The 17,747-nt window shown below is 44.0% G+C and overlaps 1 protein-coding gene across 2 annotated transcripts in view; it reads right to left on the bottom strand.

Annotated features, from left to right (window-relative positions):
* The window catches only part of PBX2 (PBX homeobox 2), a 93,910-nt gene extending 79,234 nt beyond the window's left edge, over positions 1–14,676 (bottom strand). For both annotated transcript variants that reach the window (XM_082263868.1, XM_082263869.1), the window contains exon 1: positions 14,398–14,676. In XM_082263868.1, coding sequence (XP_082119994.1) covers positions 14,398–14,600 — 203 coding nt within the window. In that variant the 5' untranslated portion in view covers positions 14,601–14,676. The remainder of the gene's footprint in view (positions 1–14,397) is intronic.
* Positions 14,677–17,747: the final 3,071 nt, after the last annotated feature.

Below are 17,747 nucleotides of genomic sequence, written 5' to 3'. Positions count from 1 at the left end.
GCAGTGATGGTGAACCTTGGCACCCCAGATGTTTTGGAACTACATTTCCCATTAAGCTCACCTACACAGCAGAGTGCATGAGCATCATGGGAAATGTAGTTCCAAAACTTCTGGGGCGCCAGGGTTCGCCATCACTGCCCTAGGCTGTAATGGTTCCGCTTAGTTCTGCTTTAGTGCGATCGGAAAATATCGTACGATAAATACCGCTTTCTGGGGTGCCAAGGTTCGCCATCACTGCCATGGTGTCACCTGGGACATGGAAACTAGCGGCAGTCACTGTCATATCGGGACCCACTACAGCGATTTCCAGCTCCACAGGGCAGCACATATCTTGCACTTTGACTTTTCTTTTTTATGATCACTAATAACTTAGCCCCCCTTACATTAGAGACCCCTCACAGAGCCCCCCTTACATCAAATACCCCTTTACATTAGAGATCCCCACAGAGCCCCCCCTTACATCAGAGACTCCCCATACAGAGCCTCCCTTACATCAGAGACCCCCACACAGAGCTCCCCTTACATCAGAGACCCCCACACAGAGCTCCCCTTACATCAGAGACCCCCCACACAGAGCTCTCCTTACATCAGAGACCCCCCACACAGAGCTCCCCTTACATCAGAGACCCCCCACACAGAGCTCCCCTTACATCAGAGACCCCCCACACAGAGCTCCCCTTACATCAGAGACCCCCCACACAGAGCCCCCCTTACATCAGAGACCCCCCACACAGAGCTCCCCTTACATCAGAGACCCCCACACAGAGCTCCCCTTACATCAGAGACCCCCCACACAGAGCCCCCCTTACATCAGAGACCCCCACACAGAGCTCCCCTTACATCAGAGACCCCCACACAGAGCCCCCCCTACATCAGAGACCCCCCACACAGAGCCCCCCCTTACATCAGAGACCCCCACACAGAGCCCCCCCTTACATCAGAGACCCCCACACAGAGCTCCCCTTACATCAGAGACCCCCACACAGAGCCCCCCACACTTAACCTCCAGGCCGCGGTCGCCGCTTACCTCCAGCCGTGCGGCCTGATCATCTGCGAGCTGTGATGGCCGCACGGCGCCCCTGTTGCCCATGGCGCCCTGTCTGGCCGCACAACTCGCACACCCCAAAGGCCGGCCCTGGGCACATACAAGCTGGATCAATGCCATTATGCAAAAAACAAGCCAGACCTAAAGTGAAGCTTTACATTCAGACTTGGCATTGTGGTGTCACCAGTCCCCTCTCTTCTCCATTGACAGTCATTGTTACTGATATACAGAACAGCTCACTGTCCGTGCTGTCTTGTGGATCAGTACTGTGGCCCAGGCTGACATGTATGAGGAAGAGTACTGATGATGTCATGTTTCTAGAAAGCTATGTACAGCACTCTGCTGGCCCCTCCTACCAGCCTTGATGTGCTTGCATTGCATAGAACGTACAGAGACCCAGTGATGACACGACTAAGGTATGTAATGAAAGGTTTTAATTACAAATGTCATCAGCCTGTTGATAAGGGAGGGACAAAAAAAGGCAAATTAAAACTACAGCTTTAAATTACCCGTCCTTCACCAGGCCAAAGCACAAGTAATGTTAGATATGTTGTAGGATCATGGTGTGTTCCTTAAGGTTTATGGAGTGAATATCTCCGCTCTACAAGGACAGCGATGTGCGTTCTGCCAGCCTGGTACAACAACACAGCTTTATGGGATTAGCAATGTTGTCATCAACATGCCCTTTATAGGGGGGGGGGAGCTAAATGTCAATAATTATGCAACTGAATACCTGGAGCAGCCAGCAGGCTGAAGCAAAGGCTATAATAAGCGATTCCGGAGCAAGTGCCGTGCTCTTTAGCAGGATTTATTAGAATGCACAAAAGATCTATTGTTCTCGGGAGAAAATACAGCACTGGGTGACCTGACTTCTTAAAGGGCCAGTACAGTGACTCATCAAAGATTACTCACAGTCGAGTTTCCACCGCACCTTTTACCTGAATGTCTTTTTTGAATGTGACTGGTTTATATTTTCACATGCTTGTTGGTTTAGATTTCTAGGTCTGTCCTATTAATACAAAGATCCTCTGATTCTCCCTCCAGTGGTTATCTGTAGATCACTTTATTTAATCGCTCTACTAAAAAAATCTGAAATAAAATCAACTTCAGGATAAGCCAGACGCAGAGTAGAATATTTCCAATCACAACAAATAATACATGCATTTAGAGGAGCAGAAAAGACCAAGCAGGGTCTGCATACTGAAAGAGGAAAATAGCTACTTGTGATTGCTGGCCACCACTGTAGGGGGCATGCTCCCTACGGGCCACCATCGTAGGGGCATTCCATCCTACTGGCCACCACTGTAGGGTCTATGCTCCATACTGGCCACCTCTGTAGGGGGCCTACCAGCCACCACCATAGAGGCATTCATCCTACCGCCCACCAACGTAGGGGGCTTGCTCTGTACTGGCCACCACTGTAGGGGGCCTACCAGCCACCACCATAGGGGGCATGCATCCTACCGGCCACCACCGTAGGGGGGCATGCAACCTACCAACCACCTCCGAAGGGGGCACTCTTTCTACTGGACACCGCCATAGGGGGGCATTCATCCTAATGGCCACCACCATAGCATAGGGGGCCTTCATCCTACCAGCCACCACCATACCATAGGGGGCATTCATCCTACCGGCCACCACCATAGGGGGCATTCATCCTACCGGCCACCACCATAGGGGGCATTCATCCTACCGGCCACCACCATAGGGGGCATTCATCCTACCGGCCACCACCATTGGGGGCATTCATCCTACCGGCCACCACCATTGGGGGCATTCATCCTACCGGCCACCACCATTGGGGGCATTCATCCTACCGGCCACCACCATACTATAGGGGGCATTCATCCTACCGGCCACCGCCATAAGGAGCATTCATCCTACCAGCCACCACCATAAGGAGCATTCATCCTACCGGCCACCACCATAAGGGGCATTCATCCTACTGGCCACCACCATAGGGGACATTCATCCTACCGGACACCACCATAGGGGACATTCATCCTACCGGACACCACCATAGGGGACATTCATCCTACCGGACACCACCATAGGGGGTATTCATCCTACCGGCCACCACCATAGGGGGTATTCATCCTACCGGCCACCACCATAGGGGGCATTCATCCTACCGGCCACCACCATAGGGGGCATTCATCCTACCGGCCACCACCATAGGGGGCATTCATCCTACCGGCCACCACCATAGGGGGGCATTCATCCTACTGGCCACCACCATAGGGGGGCATTCATCCTACCGGCCACCACCATAGGGGGGCATTCATCCTACCGGCCACCACAATAGGGGTCATTCATCCTACCAGCCACCACCGCAAGGGGCATTCATCCTACTGATCACAAATGTAGGGGGCATTCTTCCTACTGGTCACAAAATTAAGTTGCATTCTTCTTACTGACCTCTAAGGAGTGGATTATAGCAGAGGTTCCCTGAGACCTGAAATCTATTTAAAATGTTTCCTCAGGGGTAAAAGGTTGAAAGACTTTCTTGGCTTATAAGTTTTGAGGACACTAAGGTTCATTGATGTCAGAAGAATCCCATAGTGGTGTTTTTCAATTGATAGCTACTGTTTTGAGCCGAGCCCCAGGTCATAAAATGTGCGCAGTCAGCGAATGGGAGTGTGCATGTTTATGCAATTATCAATCCAAGGAATGATTGGCTTGGTGGTCTGACCTTCCAACCATAAAGTCATGTGTGTGGACACCTTTATCCTTCTGTAGTCTTATTCTCATTCCTTCAGTGGAGGCATCCTGAACTTTTAGCCCTGGCCAAGCAATCCTTCCACCGACATGGATCATGCCATCCCCTCTTCAGTCTGTGCATGGGCACCACAGCCACATTTGTTTCTAAGGGTATCTCAGAATCTGGCTTTCCCTAGAGCAGTGATGGCGAACCTTGGCACCCCAGATGTTTTGGAACTGCATTTCCCATGATGCTCATGTACTCTGCAGTGTAGTTGAGCATCATAGGAAATGTAGTTCCAAAACAGCTGGGGTGCCAAGGTTCGCCATCACTGCCCTAGAGGAAAGAACAGGCAGCAGCATGCATGCACAGAGAATTGTATAATGTAATGCCAGATTTACTCCTGTTCATTGTAACCTTCAGAATTCATACTATCGAATGTGCTGGATGCCGGTATCCCCCATGGTGTGCTGTACTTCTATCCTAGGAACCCTACATCGTTGCCGAGTCCTGTAGTAATGTAGGGGGTCGAAGGAAGGAGTCATAGTGTGTGCCATCTGACACAAGCATCTAAAACTTCCAGAAGTCTGAATGGGGTTGCAACACTGGAAGGGAAGGATGGTAGGAGACATGAGCCGCCATGGAGGTTAGTACAATATAATTTGTATGCAACCGACATGGTGAGGGAATGACCAGGACAAAGTGCACCAGCTTTCATTCTCTCATTCCACTATTACCTCCTAAAAGTCATTTTGTTTGGACAAGGAGAGGACACTTGGTGGAGAGAAGATTTGATTTAGGGAAGACCATTCCCTAGTAAATAAAAGAATATATAGTTTCAGAGGAGGTCATTTTCTAGAAGATAAAAGTTAATAGTAGATACCTTCTAGGTCTAAATCTTTTGAGACTACTGTTAAAAATGTAAAAATAGCTGACCGGTTCACTTTAAGGTTGGCATTAGAGGCCACTTACCAAGCGTGTTTAGGTCAATAAAAAGAGGGAATCATGGAAACCTCCAATAGCGACTTATCTTAAGGTGAAATCTTATCCCTCTGCCAAGATAGGCGGACTTGCATACTTGCCAACTGTCCCGTTTTTGCAGGGACAGTCCTGGCAAATAGGAGCCTGTCCCGGGTGATTTACATTGTCCCAGCAATGTACTTATTTACACTTTATTTATATTTCCATATTACATTTATTTGTATGGTTACACCTGAGCACATTTGACACTTTAGAATTGCAGGGAATTGTGATGAGAATTTTAAACTTTAGGCAGAAGTAGTGCAGCTGAATGGGAGAATTATTCCAACTCTGCTACTTTGACCTCAAGTTTTCAATTCCCTTTTCAATTTCCTGTAATTCTCTCTTTATTGAGTAGACCCTATAATCTGATGATAAGTAGGCAGAGATTAATTATGTGGAGTGGGCGGAGCTTCGGGTAAGTGGGTGTGGTAAGTAATTGATAGCTGTACTGCAAAAAGTGTCCCTGGAAAATTTTTTCAAATGTTGGCAACTATGGACTTGGGGTGTCCAAAGCCTGCTTATCCCATCCAGGCCAGACTGGACGCAATTCCAGAAACCTGCAATGTGCTTGCAGTGCCATTATTTTTAATGGTACCCCAAACATGATTGTCATGTGAAAAAAAACGCAAAAATCATGGCCAAACATGAGGCACCAAATGTGCTTGGCTCAGGGCCAAAATTTGGTACATAAGCTCCTTTGCCACATGTCTGGAGTGGAGGGAGGCCTACTCAAAATGAATGGCGCTGCTTCAAAAACATGCCACAAAATCCGACTTTGGGCTAATTTAGATGGCAAAAAAGGAACCAACATGAATATTTTAGCCTAAACAATCGATCTTCCAAACATTAGTGGTGGAATCGATCAATTGCATGTTAAAATGTATCGCCGGGTAGTTTCGATCGACAAAAAACGCACCATTTTTGTTAGCAATAGATAATAGGTTGCTGATTATCGAAACAATGATGGCGTTATCACATGCATGTTCGACACATCTTTTCGAAATTCTATTTTTTTTTTCCCCCGAACGCTTTTCTATCCATGTATAGCCAGCTTTAGTGTTGATGGGGAATCCCTCTTCTGAAGCCATTGTGTTGTCACGGGGGTTCCTGGAGAGGCGTTTCCACAGGGAGAGCACATTGATTACTGATAGTGGCTATAATAGCTGCTAGCAATAAATCGCATGTAAAATCCGACAGGCTGGTTGTACCCAACGTAATCAATTTGGGTCCATTTAGCTTGCCCATACAAGGCTTTAATCTCAGCTGATCCCTGCTGAACCGGCTGAGATTTGAACTGTCTATGACCGGCTTTATGGAATCTTTTGACAAATATTCATGAATTGTCTTAGTAATCCTTTAAGGCTTGGTTCACATTAGGTCGCTCCGACTTAGGTGGCGACCTGTGAAGTCGCGTACAGCGCGACTTCGGCGCGACTTGCACGGACTTCATATAATGAAGGTCTATGCAAGTCGTTCCAGGTCGCCCCAAAGTAGTACAGGACCCTTTTTCTAAGTCGGAGCGACTTGTGTCGCTCCTATTAGAACAGGTCCTGTACTACTCAATGGACCGCGACGGTACGCGACTTGCCAGGCTGACCAAGTCACCTAACAAGTCATATTAGTGTGAACCGGCACTTATCTTAACTTTTTTGTTAAGGGAATAATTTAGGGCCAATTCACATCATGTGCATTAGGCGTTGCGGATCAACACAGGAAAAACAACTGTGACAAGTCAAAATCCATAGGCACATTTTACACCAATATGTTGCATTGCGTTAAAAATGTGCACGGCGGTGTGATGAACCGCTACTCATCAACCAACGAATTATCACCTTTTCAACTGGTTTTCCAACACTTTGTGACATTTCATTCATGCCACTGCACAGCAATGCAGTGTTGTGAATGAGACCCATAGAACACAATTGTTTCTTATGTACTCTAGTGGGGGCCTACTATTATCCAGTGCGGGAAAACAATTCAGATTGCCGCACATAGTATGAATGAGCCCTAGCAGAACGACCATTAAAACATGTCTGCTGGTGTGAGATAGGATCACAGCAGTGCCGATGCGCCAATCGTGGTGCATCGCGTTGCATTTTTTTTTTTTTTTTACACAAACTTTATTGAAATGCGGCACAGTGAGATTTCAATAAGACCCCATCCATACTTCATGTAGTGGGAACTCACTTTCCTGCTTGGGATTTTGTATGGCCGATTTTTACACGATTCCACGTGTCACTATTCGCTTCAATGGGCTGCCCTATTTATGTGTGTTTGTCCCAAAACAAGCTCCTGCTCCTATTTGAGTGGCAAGCTTCTTGTGATCTTTAGTGCCGGTTCACACTGTTCCGACTTGTCAGGCGACTTGGTCGCCTGACAAGTCGTGCTCCATTCTGTGCTATTGGAACCGTTCTAATAGGAGCGACTCGCTCCGACTTAGAAAAAGGTTCCTGCACTACTTTTGGGTGAAGTCGGACCGACTTGCATTGACTTCCATTACCTGAAGTCGGTGCAAGCCGCGTCAAAGTCGCGGTGCACAGCGACTTCATTAAGTCGCCCCGAAGTCGTGTTGTCATAGTGTGAACCGACACTTAAAGTCATGTTTTGCCGCAACTGCAGCGCAATTCTGTCCCGTGGCAAAATCGCATTGCCTGTTTTTCGCCTGCAATTCCAAATTGCCAAGTTGCCTGTAGTACTGATAAGCCACAAAGAGGTTGTGTGTACTCGAGTTTAGTCAGAAATATTATATTATATATACATACACATACACACACACACAGTATCTCACAAAAGTGAGTACACCCCTCACATATTTTATTCTATCTTTTCATGTGACAACACTGAAGAAATGACACTTTGCTACAATGTAAAGTAGTGAGTGTACAGCTTGTATAACAGTGTAAATTTGCTGTCCCCTCAAAATAACTCAACACACAGCCAATAATGTCTAAACCGCTGACAACAAAAGTGAGTACACCCCTAAGTGAAAATGTCAAAATTGGGCCCAATAAGCCATTTTCCCTCCCCGATGTCATGTGACCCGTTAGTGTTACAAGGTCTCAGGTGGGAATGGGGAGCAGGTGTGTTAAATTTGGTGTTATCGCTCTCACTCTCTCATACTGGTCACTGGAAGTTCAACATGGCTCCTCATGGCAAAGAACTCTCTGAGGATCTGAAAAAAAGAATTGTTGCTCTACATAAAGATGGCCTAGTCTATAAGAAGATTGCCTAGACCCTGAAACTGAGGTGCAGCACGGTGGCCAAGACCATACAGCGGTTTAACAGGACAGATACCACTCAGAACAAGCCTCACCATGGTCCACCAAAGAAGTTGAGTGCATGTGCTCAGAGTCATATCCAGAGGTTGTCTTTGGGAAATAGACGTATGAGTGCTGCCAGCATTGCTGCAGAGTTGAAGGGGTGGGGGGGTCAGCCTGTCAGTGCTCAGACCGTACACCGCACACTGCATCAAATTAGTCTGCATGGTTGTTGTCCCAGAAGGAAGCCTCTTCTAAAGATGATGCACAAGAAAGCCTGCAAACAGTTTGCTGAAGACAAGCAGACTAAAGGACATGGATTACTGGAACCATGTTCTGTGGTCTGATGAGACCAAGATAAACTTATTTGGTTCAGATGGTGTCAAGCGTGTGTGGCAGCAACCAGGTGAGGAGTACAAAGACAAGTGTGTTTTGCCTACAGACAAGCATGGTGGTGGGAGTGTCATGGTCTGGGGCTGCATAAGTGTTGCCGGCACTGGGGAGCTACAGTTCATTGAGGGAACCATGAATGCCAACATGTGCTGTGACACGCTGAAACCGAGAATGATCCCCTCCCTTCAGAGACTGGGCTGCAGGGCAGTATTCCAACATGAGAACGACCCCAAACTCACCTCCAAGATGACCACTGCCTTGATAAAGAAGCTGAGGGTAAAGGTGATGGACTGGCCAAGCATGTCTCCAGACCTAAACCCTATTGAGCATCTGTGGGGCATCCTCAAAGGAAAGGTGAAGGAGCGCAAGGTCTCTAACATCCACCAGCTCTGTGATATCATCATGGAGGAGTGGAAGAGGACTCCAGTGGCAACCTGTGAAGCTCTGGTGAACTCCATGACCAAGAGGGTTAAGGCAGTGCTGGAAAATAACGGTGGCCACACAAAATATTGACACTTTGGGCCCAATTTGGACATTTTGACTTAGGGGTGTACTCACTTTTGTTGCCAGCAGTTTAGACATTAATGGCTCTGTGTTGAGTTATTTTGAGGGGACAGCAAATTTACACTGTTATACGAGCTGTACACTCACTACTTTACATTGTAGTAAAGTGTCATTTCTTCAGTGTTGTCACATGAAAAGGTATAATAAAATATTTACAAAAATATGAGGGGTGTACTCACTTTTGTGAGATACTGCATATAAAAACGAATATAATATTATATAATAAAATATTTAAAACACACACTCATATATTTTACATGCACACACATACATATAGCACAGCACATACTGTACATGACATACACCCATTCATAATACAACACACTCATTTACATCTCATTATATCCTTTGAGAGCCATATAAATTCATTTAAAATGCTAATTGATATAATTACATGACACTGCTGTGAAGATAAACTTCCCCTTGTTCAAAGTTCCAAACTTTTTCGCACTTTTGTGAAGTAAACAGCACATTTAAAGGGCAAATAAACATAATAAAAAAAACACTCAATGCCCTGCATTTACAGGCAAATGGAGTCTATTTGAATAATGCCCTTTAAATGCAATTAGACCTTTACTGCAAGTGAAATCAGGAGGTATTGTGTCATGTAATGGCCTGGAGAAAGGTGGGTGGGTGATAAGGGCCATTTAATGACATGGTTTGAAGGATGACAATTTGTGGTAACTTAAGACCCCTCCAGCAAACACAAGTATCAACATGCTAAGGAACATGCTGGAAGTTGTAGTTCAACAATGTAAGAGGGAAGGAAGTTTGTGTCTCAGGCAGTTAAAGACCCCAAATAAAAAAAAAAAAAAAAAATATATATATATACACACACACACACACTAATATATATATATATATATATATATATATATATATATATATATATATATATATATATATATATATATATATATATATATAATATAATAGATATGTGCATGTGTGTATATATATATATATATATATATATAGTATACGTAGATAGATATGTGTGTGTATATGTATATCTATATACACACACACACACATATATGTGTGTATGTATATATAATAATGTGTGTGTGTGTATATATATATATATACACATACACATCATTTACAGCAAAATTTGATGGTGTTCTAATCTGAATAGGTGTAGCTCTGACTATATATGTATGAATAAATAAATACAAAATTGAAGAACCTTAAGCCCCCGTTCACAAAGGCACGATTTGACATGCGATTTGACAGGTCAAATCGCAGCCTACCGCCGGCAATGGCACCTTCACAATCAGTGCGGAGCCACGCCGATTTCCAAAAAGTAGTTTCTGCACTATTTTTGGCAACTTCGGGGGCGACTTCAATAGACATCGCACAGATATCTTTCAAGTCGGACTGAAGTGGGGCTTTGAAATTGTGCGAGTTCAGAAGAAGTTGCGCAATTTTGAAGCCGTGTTCAATGTGAATGAGGGCTTATGCTGGGTTCACAGTTATGCAAGTTGGTTGAGGGTTTCCCTGCATCCAATTCGCATGACATGAAGCTGTGACCGGCACTGAATGGAGTCGGTTCACAGAGCTGCGGGGACGGCCGCAGCCCGCGCTGGAAAAGGGTCCTGTGCGTCTTTGGCTCTGTTTCAGGTCCAAATTCAGGCAAAAATTCGGACTGGATTCACACCAGAAATGGAGAACAGGACACACCGGAACCCAGCTGTGAGCCGCATCTGCAGCTAGTGTGAACCCGGCCTAAGACGGAAAATGCAGGCAGTATAGTGGGGGGGGGGGGGGGGGGGTGATATTTTCCAAAACACAGCTCACTTCCGGTCCAGTAACCCCATAGAAGGAAAACAGCCAACTGTCACTTTTAAGCCTCCTATAGCCTAAAATGGCAGGGAAGAGAACAATAGGCTGTACAGCACATTACATACCCTCCAAACCTCGCACCTCCTGTCACCATGTGCCTGTGTGTATACACATATAGAAATTCTATCATCAGTGATAGCACACAGGGACGTGCTTCCTACATTGGGGGGGCTCACAAGTTTTTCTGTCTAGCAATGTTGGCCCAATCAGCCTTTGTAGAGATGATTGGGTCACTGAATTAACACAAAAGTGAATACTTTATTTACAAATAAAGAAAGTTTTGATTTTTCTAGGAAGTAAAAAAAAAAAAAAAAAAAAAAATATGTGCAAATGTTTATAATGGATTTATAAATAATAATTCTGTTGGGTGAGAATCCACAGATCATCCGGTGATGGGCATTGCAAAGCAACATTCCAAAGGGGGCACACAATGCAGGCCTAGCAATGTTCTATAGGTGAGCACACAGTACAGGAAAAGCAATGTTCTATAGGTGAGCACACAGTACAGGGAAAGCAATGTTCTATAGGTGAGCACACAGTACAGGGAAAGCAATGTTCTATAGGTGAGCACACAGTACGGGGAAAGCAATGTTCTATAGGTGAGCACACAGTACGGGGAAAGCAATGTTCTATAGGTGAGCACACAGTACGGGGAAAGCAATCTTCTATAGGTGAGCACACAGTACAGGGAAAGCAATGTTCTATAGGTGAGCACACAGTACGGGGAAAGCAATGTTCTATAGGTGAGCACACAGTACGGGGAAAGCAATGTTCTATAGGTGAGCACACAGTACGGGGAAAGCAATCTTCTATAGGTGAGCACACAGTACAGGGAAAGCAATCTTCTATAGGTAAGTACACAGTACGGGGAAAGCAATGTTCTATAGGTGAGCACACAGTACGGGGAAAGCAATGTTCTATAGGTGAGCACACAGTACGGGGAAAGCAATCTTCTATAGGTGAGCACACAGTACAGGGAAAGCAATCTTCTATAGGTAAGTACACAGTATGGGGAAAGCAATCTTCTATAGGTAAGTACACAGTATGGGGAAAGCAATGTTCTATAGGTGAGTACACAGTACGGGGAAAACAATGTTCTATAGGTGAGTACACAGTACGGGGGAAGCAATATTCTATAGGTGAGTACACAGTACGGGAAAACAATGTTCTATAGGTGAGTACACAGTACGGGGAAAGCAATGTTCTATAGGTGAGTACACAGTACATGATAAGCAATGCTCTATAGGTGAGCACACGATGGAGACCTAGCAATGTTCTATAGGTGAGCACACAATGCAGGCCTAGAAATATCCTACAGGTGAGCACACAATACAGGGAAAGCAATGTTCTATACGTGAGCAAACAGTACAGAACAAATAATATTCTATAGATGAGAACACAGTACAGGGAAAGCAATGATCTATAGGTGAGTACATATTACATGGAAAGAAAGATTGTATAGAGGGGCACATCATTCAGGGGAAGCAATGTTCTATAGGGGAGCAATGTTCTATAGGTGAGCACACAATACAGAAAAAGCAATGATCTATAGGTGAGTACATATTACATGGGAAGAAACATTGTATAGAGGAGCACACAATACAGAACAAGCAATGTTCTATAGGTGAGCACACAATACAGGGAAAGCAAGATGAGAACACAATGTATGCTTTTCTTATAAATGGGGGCTGTCTAGAAAAATGGGCCAATCAGCCTTTGTTTGTAGAGATGATTGGGTCACTGAATTGTAACAGGCACTAATTACTTATTTTTAGACAAAGTAAGTTTGGATCTTATCTAGGAAGGTAAAAAAGAAAATCAACAAAAGTTCATAATGTAGTAATAAATAATTATGTTGGGTGAGCAGCCAAGGATCTCTCAGGGATTGTTCTTGCAAAGCAATGTTCTATAGGTGAGCACACAATGGAGGCCTAGTAATGTTCCATAGGTGAACACACAGTACAGGGAAAGCAATGTTCTATAGGTGAGCACACAATGGAGGCCTAGTGATGTTCCATAGGTGAACACATAGTACAGGGAAAGCAATGTTCTATAGGTGAGCACACAATGGAGGCCTAGCAATGTTCCATAGGTGAACACACAGTACAGGGAAAGCAATGTTCTATAGGTGAACGCCTAATAAAGAGAAAGCCATGCTCTATAGGTGAAAGCACAATGGAGGCCTTGCAATGTTCCATAGGTGAATACGCAGTACAGGAAAAAGCAATGTTCTATAGGTGAGCACACAATGGAGGCCTAGTAATGTTCCATAGGTGAACACACAGTACAGGGAAAGCAATGTTCTATAAGTGAACGCCTAATAAAGAGAAATCAATGCTCTATAGGTGAAAGCACAATGGAGGCCTGGCAATGTTCTATAGGTGAGAACACAGTACAGGAAAAGCAATGTTCTATAGGTGAAAGCACAATGGAGGCCTGGCAATGTTCTATAGGTGAGAACACAGTACAGGAAAAGCAATGTTCTATAGGTGAGCACACAATGGAGGCCTAGCAATGTTCTATAGGTGAGCACACAGTACAGGAAAAGAAATGTCCCATAGGTGAGCACAATATACAGACCTCAATATATACCTTTCCTATAATGGGGACTGGTCTGCCCAATCAGCCTTTGTTTCACTAACAACTTCTACAAACACTAATCATATTTTTTACACATTAAAAAGTTTTGAAGAACACAATGAGCGGAGCTCGTCTGATAGATAAATCCCAGCACTCTGTCCCAATATTCAACTGATCGATAAAGTAAAAAATACTTGCTGGGACTTAAGGATGCGGAGAAATATATATTATTGATAAGTCAATATAATAAACATTTTATTTTATTTTACACAATAGCAATTGTGTGTATATATATATATATATATATATATATATATATATATATATATATATATACACACACACACACACACGCGCTTTTTTGACTTTTGATATATTGATGATGTTATATCTGTGATTTGGGCCAGCATTCTCCACAATTTCTGGCCTTGTGCTGCTTTTTAATGTATTATTTATTGTATTATGACTTTTCTTTTATCTGTACATTTAATGCCTTTATGTCAGATTAAAAATAAAACCAAAAAACTGTTTTTTAATCATATTGGATTATTCTTGAAAGAGAACATTTCCCATCACCCCAAAAGTCCTGGCAGGTATTTATGGCTTTACAAACATTAAAGTTTTGATCTGATTAGGAAGTAAAAATAAAACAACAACAACAACATGGCACACAGGTTTCGGATTGTTTGTAAATTCATAAAATAATAATAATAAAGATTCTCAGTGCCCCAGAAGTTCTGCCAGGCATGCAGGACTCGGATGGACATTACAAAGTTCAGATCTTATTTAGGAAGTAAAAGAAAACACAATGTACAAAAGTTTACAAATGTATCTAAAAATAATTCTCCTGGTAGATGAGAGGAGAAGGGAGGCGATGCTCTGTAGGGGATCACACAATAAATATGTTGTAGATCCAGTTGTATATTATATACAGGCCTCACCCCCCCCCCCTTCCCTTATACACCCCCTCCCCTCCCCCCTGTACTCACTTGGCTTGAGCTTCATCCAGGCTCTGGTCAGTGATGGTCATGATCTGCTGTAGAATATCTCCAATGTCCTGCTTCCTGGGCTCCCCATTGTCTGCAGGGGCGTCATGCATGGGGTGGGGGGTGAGGGTCTGGGGCCCCCCATGAATTGGGAGCCCTGGAATGCCAACCCCCCTGGCCTGGAGCAGCCTGCCTTGCTCATCCATGCTGGGCTGATCTCTCTCGATCTGTTTTCCTTTCTGATCTCCAAGTCAGCCTTGTCCTTCAATCCCAACAACTCCACCGATCTCCTCCTCCTCCTCCCTCACCGATCTCCTCCTCCTTCCTCCTCCTCCTCCTCCCTGGCTCTACTCCCCGGATCCCTTCCTCCACAAGTCCTTCACACACCGTCCGGGCTGTGATCCGCCTGGGATCTGCTGAGGATCGATCAGTGTGTGCTGCCAGTCCCTGAACTCAGTGCGATCATGGTGGGGGTGGGGTGACCCCGCTTTCTGGGGATCCTCACTCCGGAGGCGATGGTGGAAGAGGCTGGGGGGGAGAAAGGGGAGTGGAGGGGGAGGGGAGAGGAGGAGGAGGAGGGGGAGGAATGTGACTCGCCTGACTCTCCCCTCCCTGGGATTCATCATCACAGCTCTCTACTGCCTCCTCACTGCCACACTCCATACACTGCAACAATGTAACCTCTACTATCCATACACTGCAACAATGTAACCTCTACTATCCATACACTGCAACAATGTAACCTCTACTATCCATACACTGCAACAATGTAACCTCCACTATCCATACACTGCAACAATGTAACCTCTACTATCCATACACACTGCAACAATGTAACCTCTACTATCCATACATACTGCAACAATGTAACCTCTACTATCCATACACACTGCAACAATGTAACCACTACTATCCATACATACTGCAACAATGTAACCACTACTATCCATACACACTGCAACAATGTAACCTCTACTATCCATACACACTGCAACAATGTAACCACTACTATCCATACATACTGCAACAATGTAACCACTACTATCCATACATACTGCAACAATGTAACCTCTACTATCCATACACTGCAACAATGTAACCTCCACTATCCATACACACTGCAACAATGTAACCTCTACTATCCATACACACTGCAACAATGTAACCTCTACTATCCATACACACTGCAACAATGTAACCTCCACTATCCATACACACTGCAACAATGTAACCTCTACTATCCATACACACTGCAACAATGTAACCTCCACTATCCATACACACTGCAACAATGTAACCTCTACTATCCATACACACTGCAACAATGTAACCTCCACTATCCATACACACTGCAACAATGTAACCTCTACTATCCATACACACTGCAACAATGTAACTTCCACTATCCATACACACTGCAACAATGTAACCACTACTATCCATACATACTGCAACAATGTAACCACTACTATCCATACATACTGCAACAATGTAACCACTACTATCCATACACTGCAACAATGTAACCACTACTATCCATACACACTGCAACAATGTAACTTCCACTATCCATACACACTGCAACAATGTAACCACTACTATCCATACATACTGCAACAATGTAACCACTACTATCCATACATACTGCAACAATGTAACCACTACTATCCATACACACTGCAACAATGTAACCTCCACTATCCATACACACTGCAACAATGTAACCTCCACTATCCATACACACTGCAACAATGTAACCTCTACTATCCATACACACTGCAACAATGTAACCTCCACTATCCATACACACTGCAACAATGTAACCTCTACTATCCATACACACTGCAACAATGTAACCTCTACTATCCATACACACTGCAACAATGTAACCTCTACTATCCATACACACTGCAACAATGTAACCTCTACTATCCATACACACTGCAACAATGTAACCTCTACTATCCATACACACTGCAACAATGTAACCTCTACTATCCATACATACTGCAACAATATAACCACTACTATCCATACACACTGCAACAATGTAACCTCTACTATCCATACATACTGCAACAATATAACCACTACTATCCATACACACTGCAACAATGTAACTTCCACTATCCATACATACTGCAACAATGTAACTTCCACTATCCATACACTGCAACAATGTAACCTCCACACTCCATACACTGCAACAATGTAACCTCCACTATCCATACACACTGCAACAATGTAACCTCCACACTCCATACACTGCAACAATGTAACCTCCACTATCCATACACACTGCAACAATGTAACCTCCACTATCCATACACACTGCAACAATGTAACCACTACTATCCATACACACTGCAACAATGTAACCTCCACTATCCATACACACTGCAACAATGTAACCACTACTATCCATACACACTGCAACAATGTAACCACTACTATCCCTATACACTGCAACAATGTAACCTCTACTATCCATATACACTGCAACAATGTAACCACTACTATCCATACACACTGCAACAATGTAACCACTACTATCCATACACACTGCAACAATGTAACCACTACTATCCATACACACTGCAACAATGTAACCACTACTATCCATACACTGCAACAATGTAACCTCTACTATCCATACACACTGCAACAATGTAACCACTACTATCCATACACTGCAACAATGTAACCTCCACACTCCATACACTGCAACAATGTAACCACTACTATCCATACACACTGCAACAATGTAACCTCCACACTCCATACACTGCAACAATGTAACCTCCACTATCCATACACACTGCAACAATGTAACCACTACTATCCATACACACTGCAACAATGTAACCTCCACACTCCATACACTGCAACAATGTAACTTCCACTATTCATACACACTGCAACAATGTAACCTCTACTATCCATACACACTGCAACAATGTAACCTCCACACTCCATACATACTGCAACAATGTAATTTCCACTATCCATACATACTGCAACAATGTAACCTCTACTATCCATACACACTGCAACAATGTAACCACTACTATCCCTATACACTGCAACAATGTAACCTCCACACTCCATACATACTGCAACAATGTAATTTCCACTATCCATACATACTGCAACAATGTAACCTCTACTATCCATACACACTGCAACAATGTAACTTCCACTATCCATACACACTACAACAATGTAACCTCTACTATCCATACACACTGCAACAATGTAACCTCTACTATCCATACATACTGCAACAATGTAAGCTCCACTATCCATACACACTGCAACAATGTAACTTCCACTATCCATACACACTGACACAA

The sequence above is a fragment of the Pelophylax lessonae genome, assembly GCF_965119305.1.
Source record: "Pelophylax lessonae genome assembly, chromosome: 7".
NCBI classification, from domain to species: Eukaryota; Metazoa; Chordata; class Amphibia; order Anura; family Ranidae; genus Pelophylax; species Pelophylax lessonae.
Note: the sequence above shows the minus strand (reverse complement) of the source record. Positions and strands in the feature narration are given on the sequence as shown.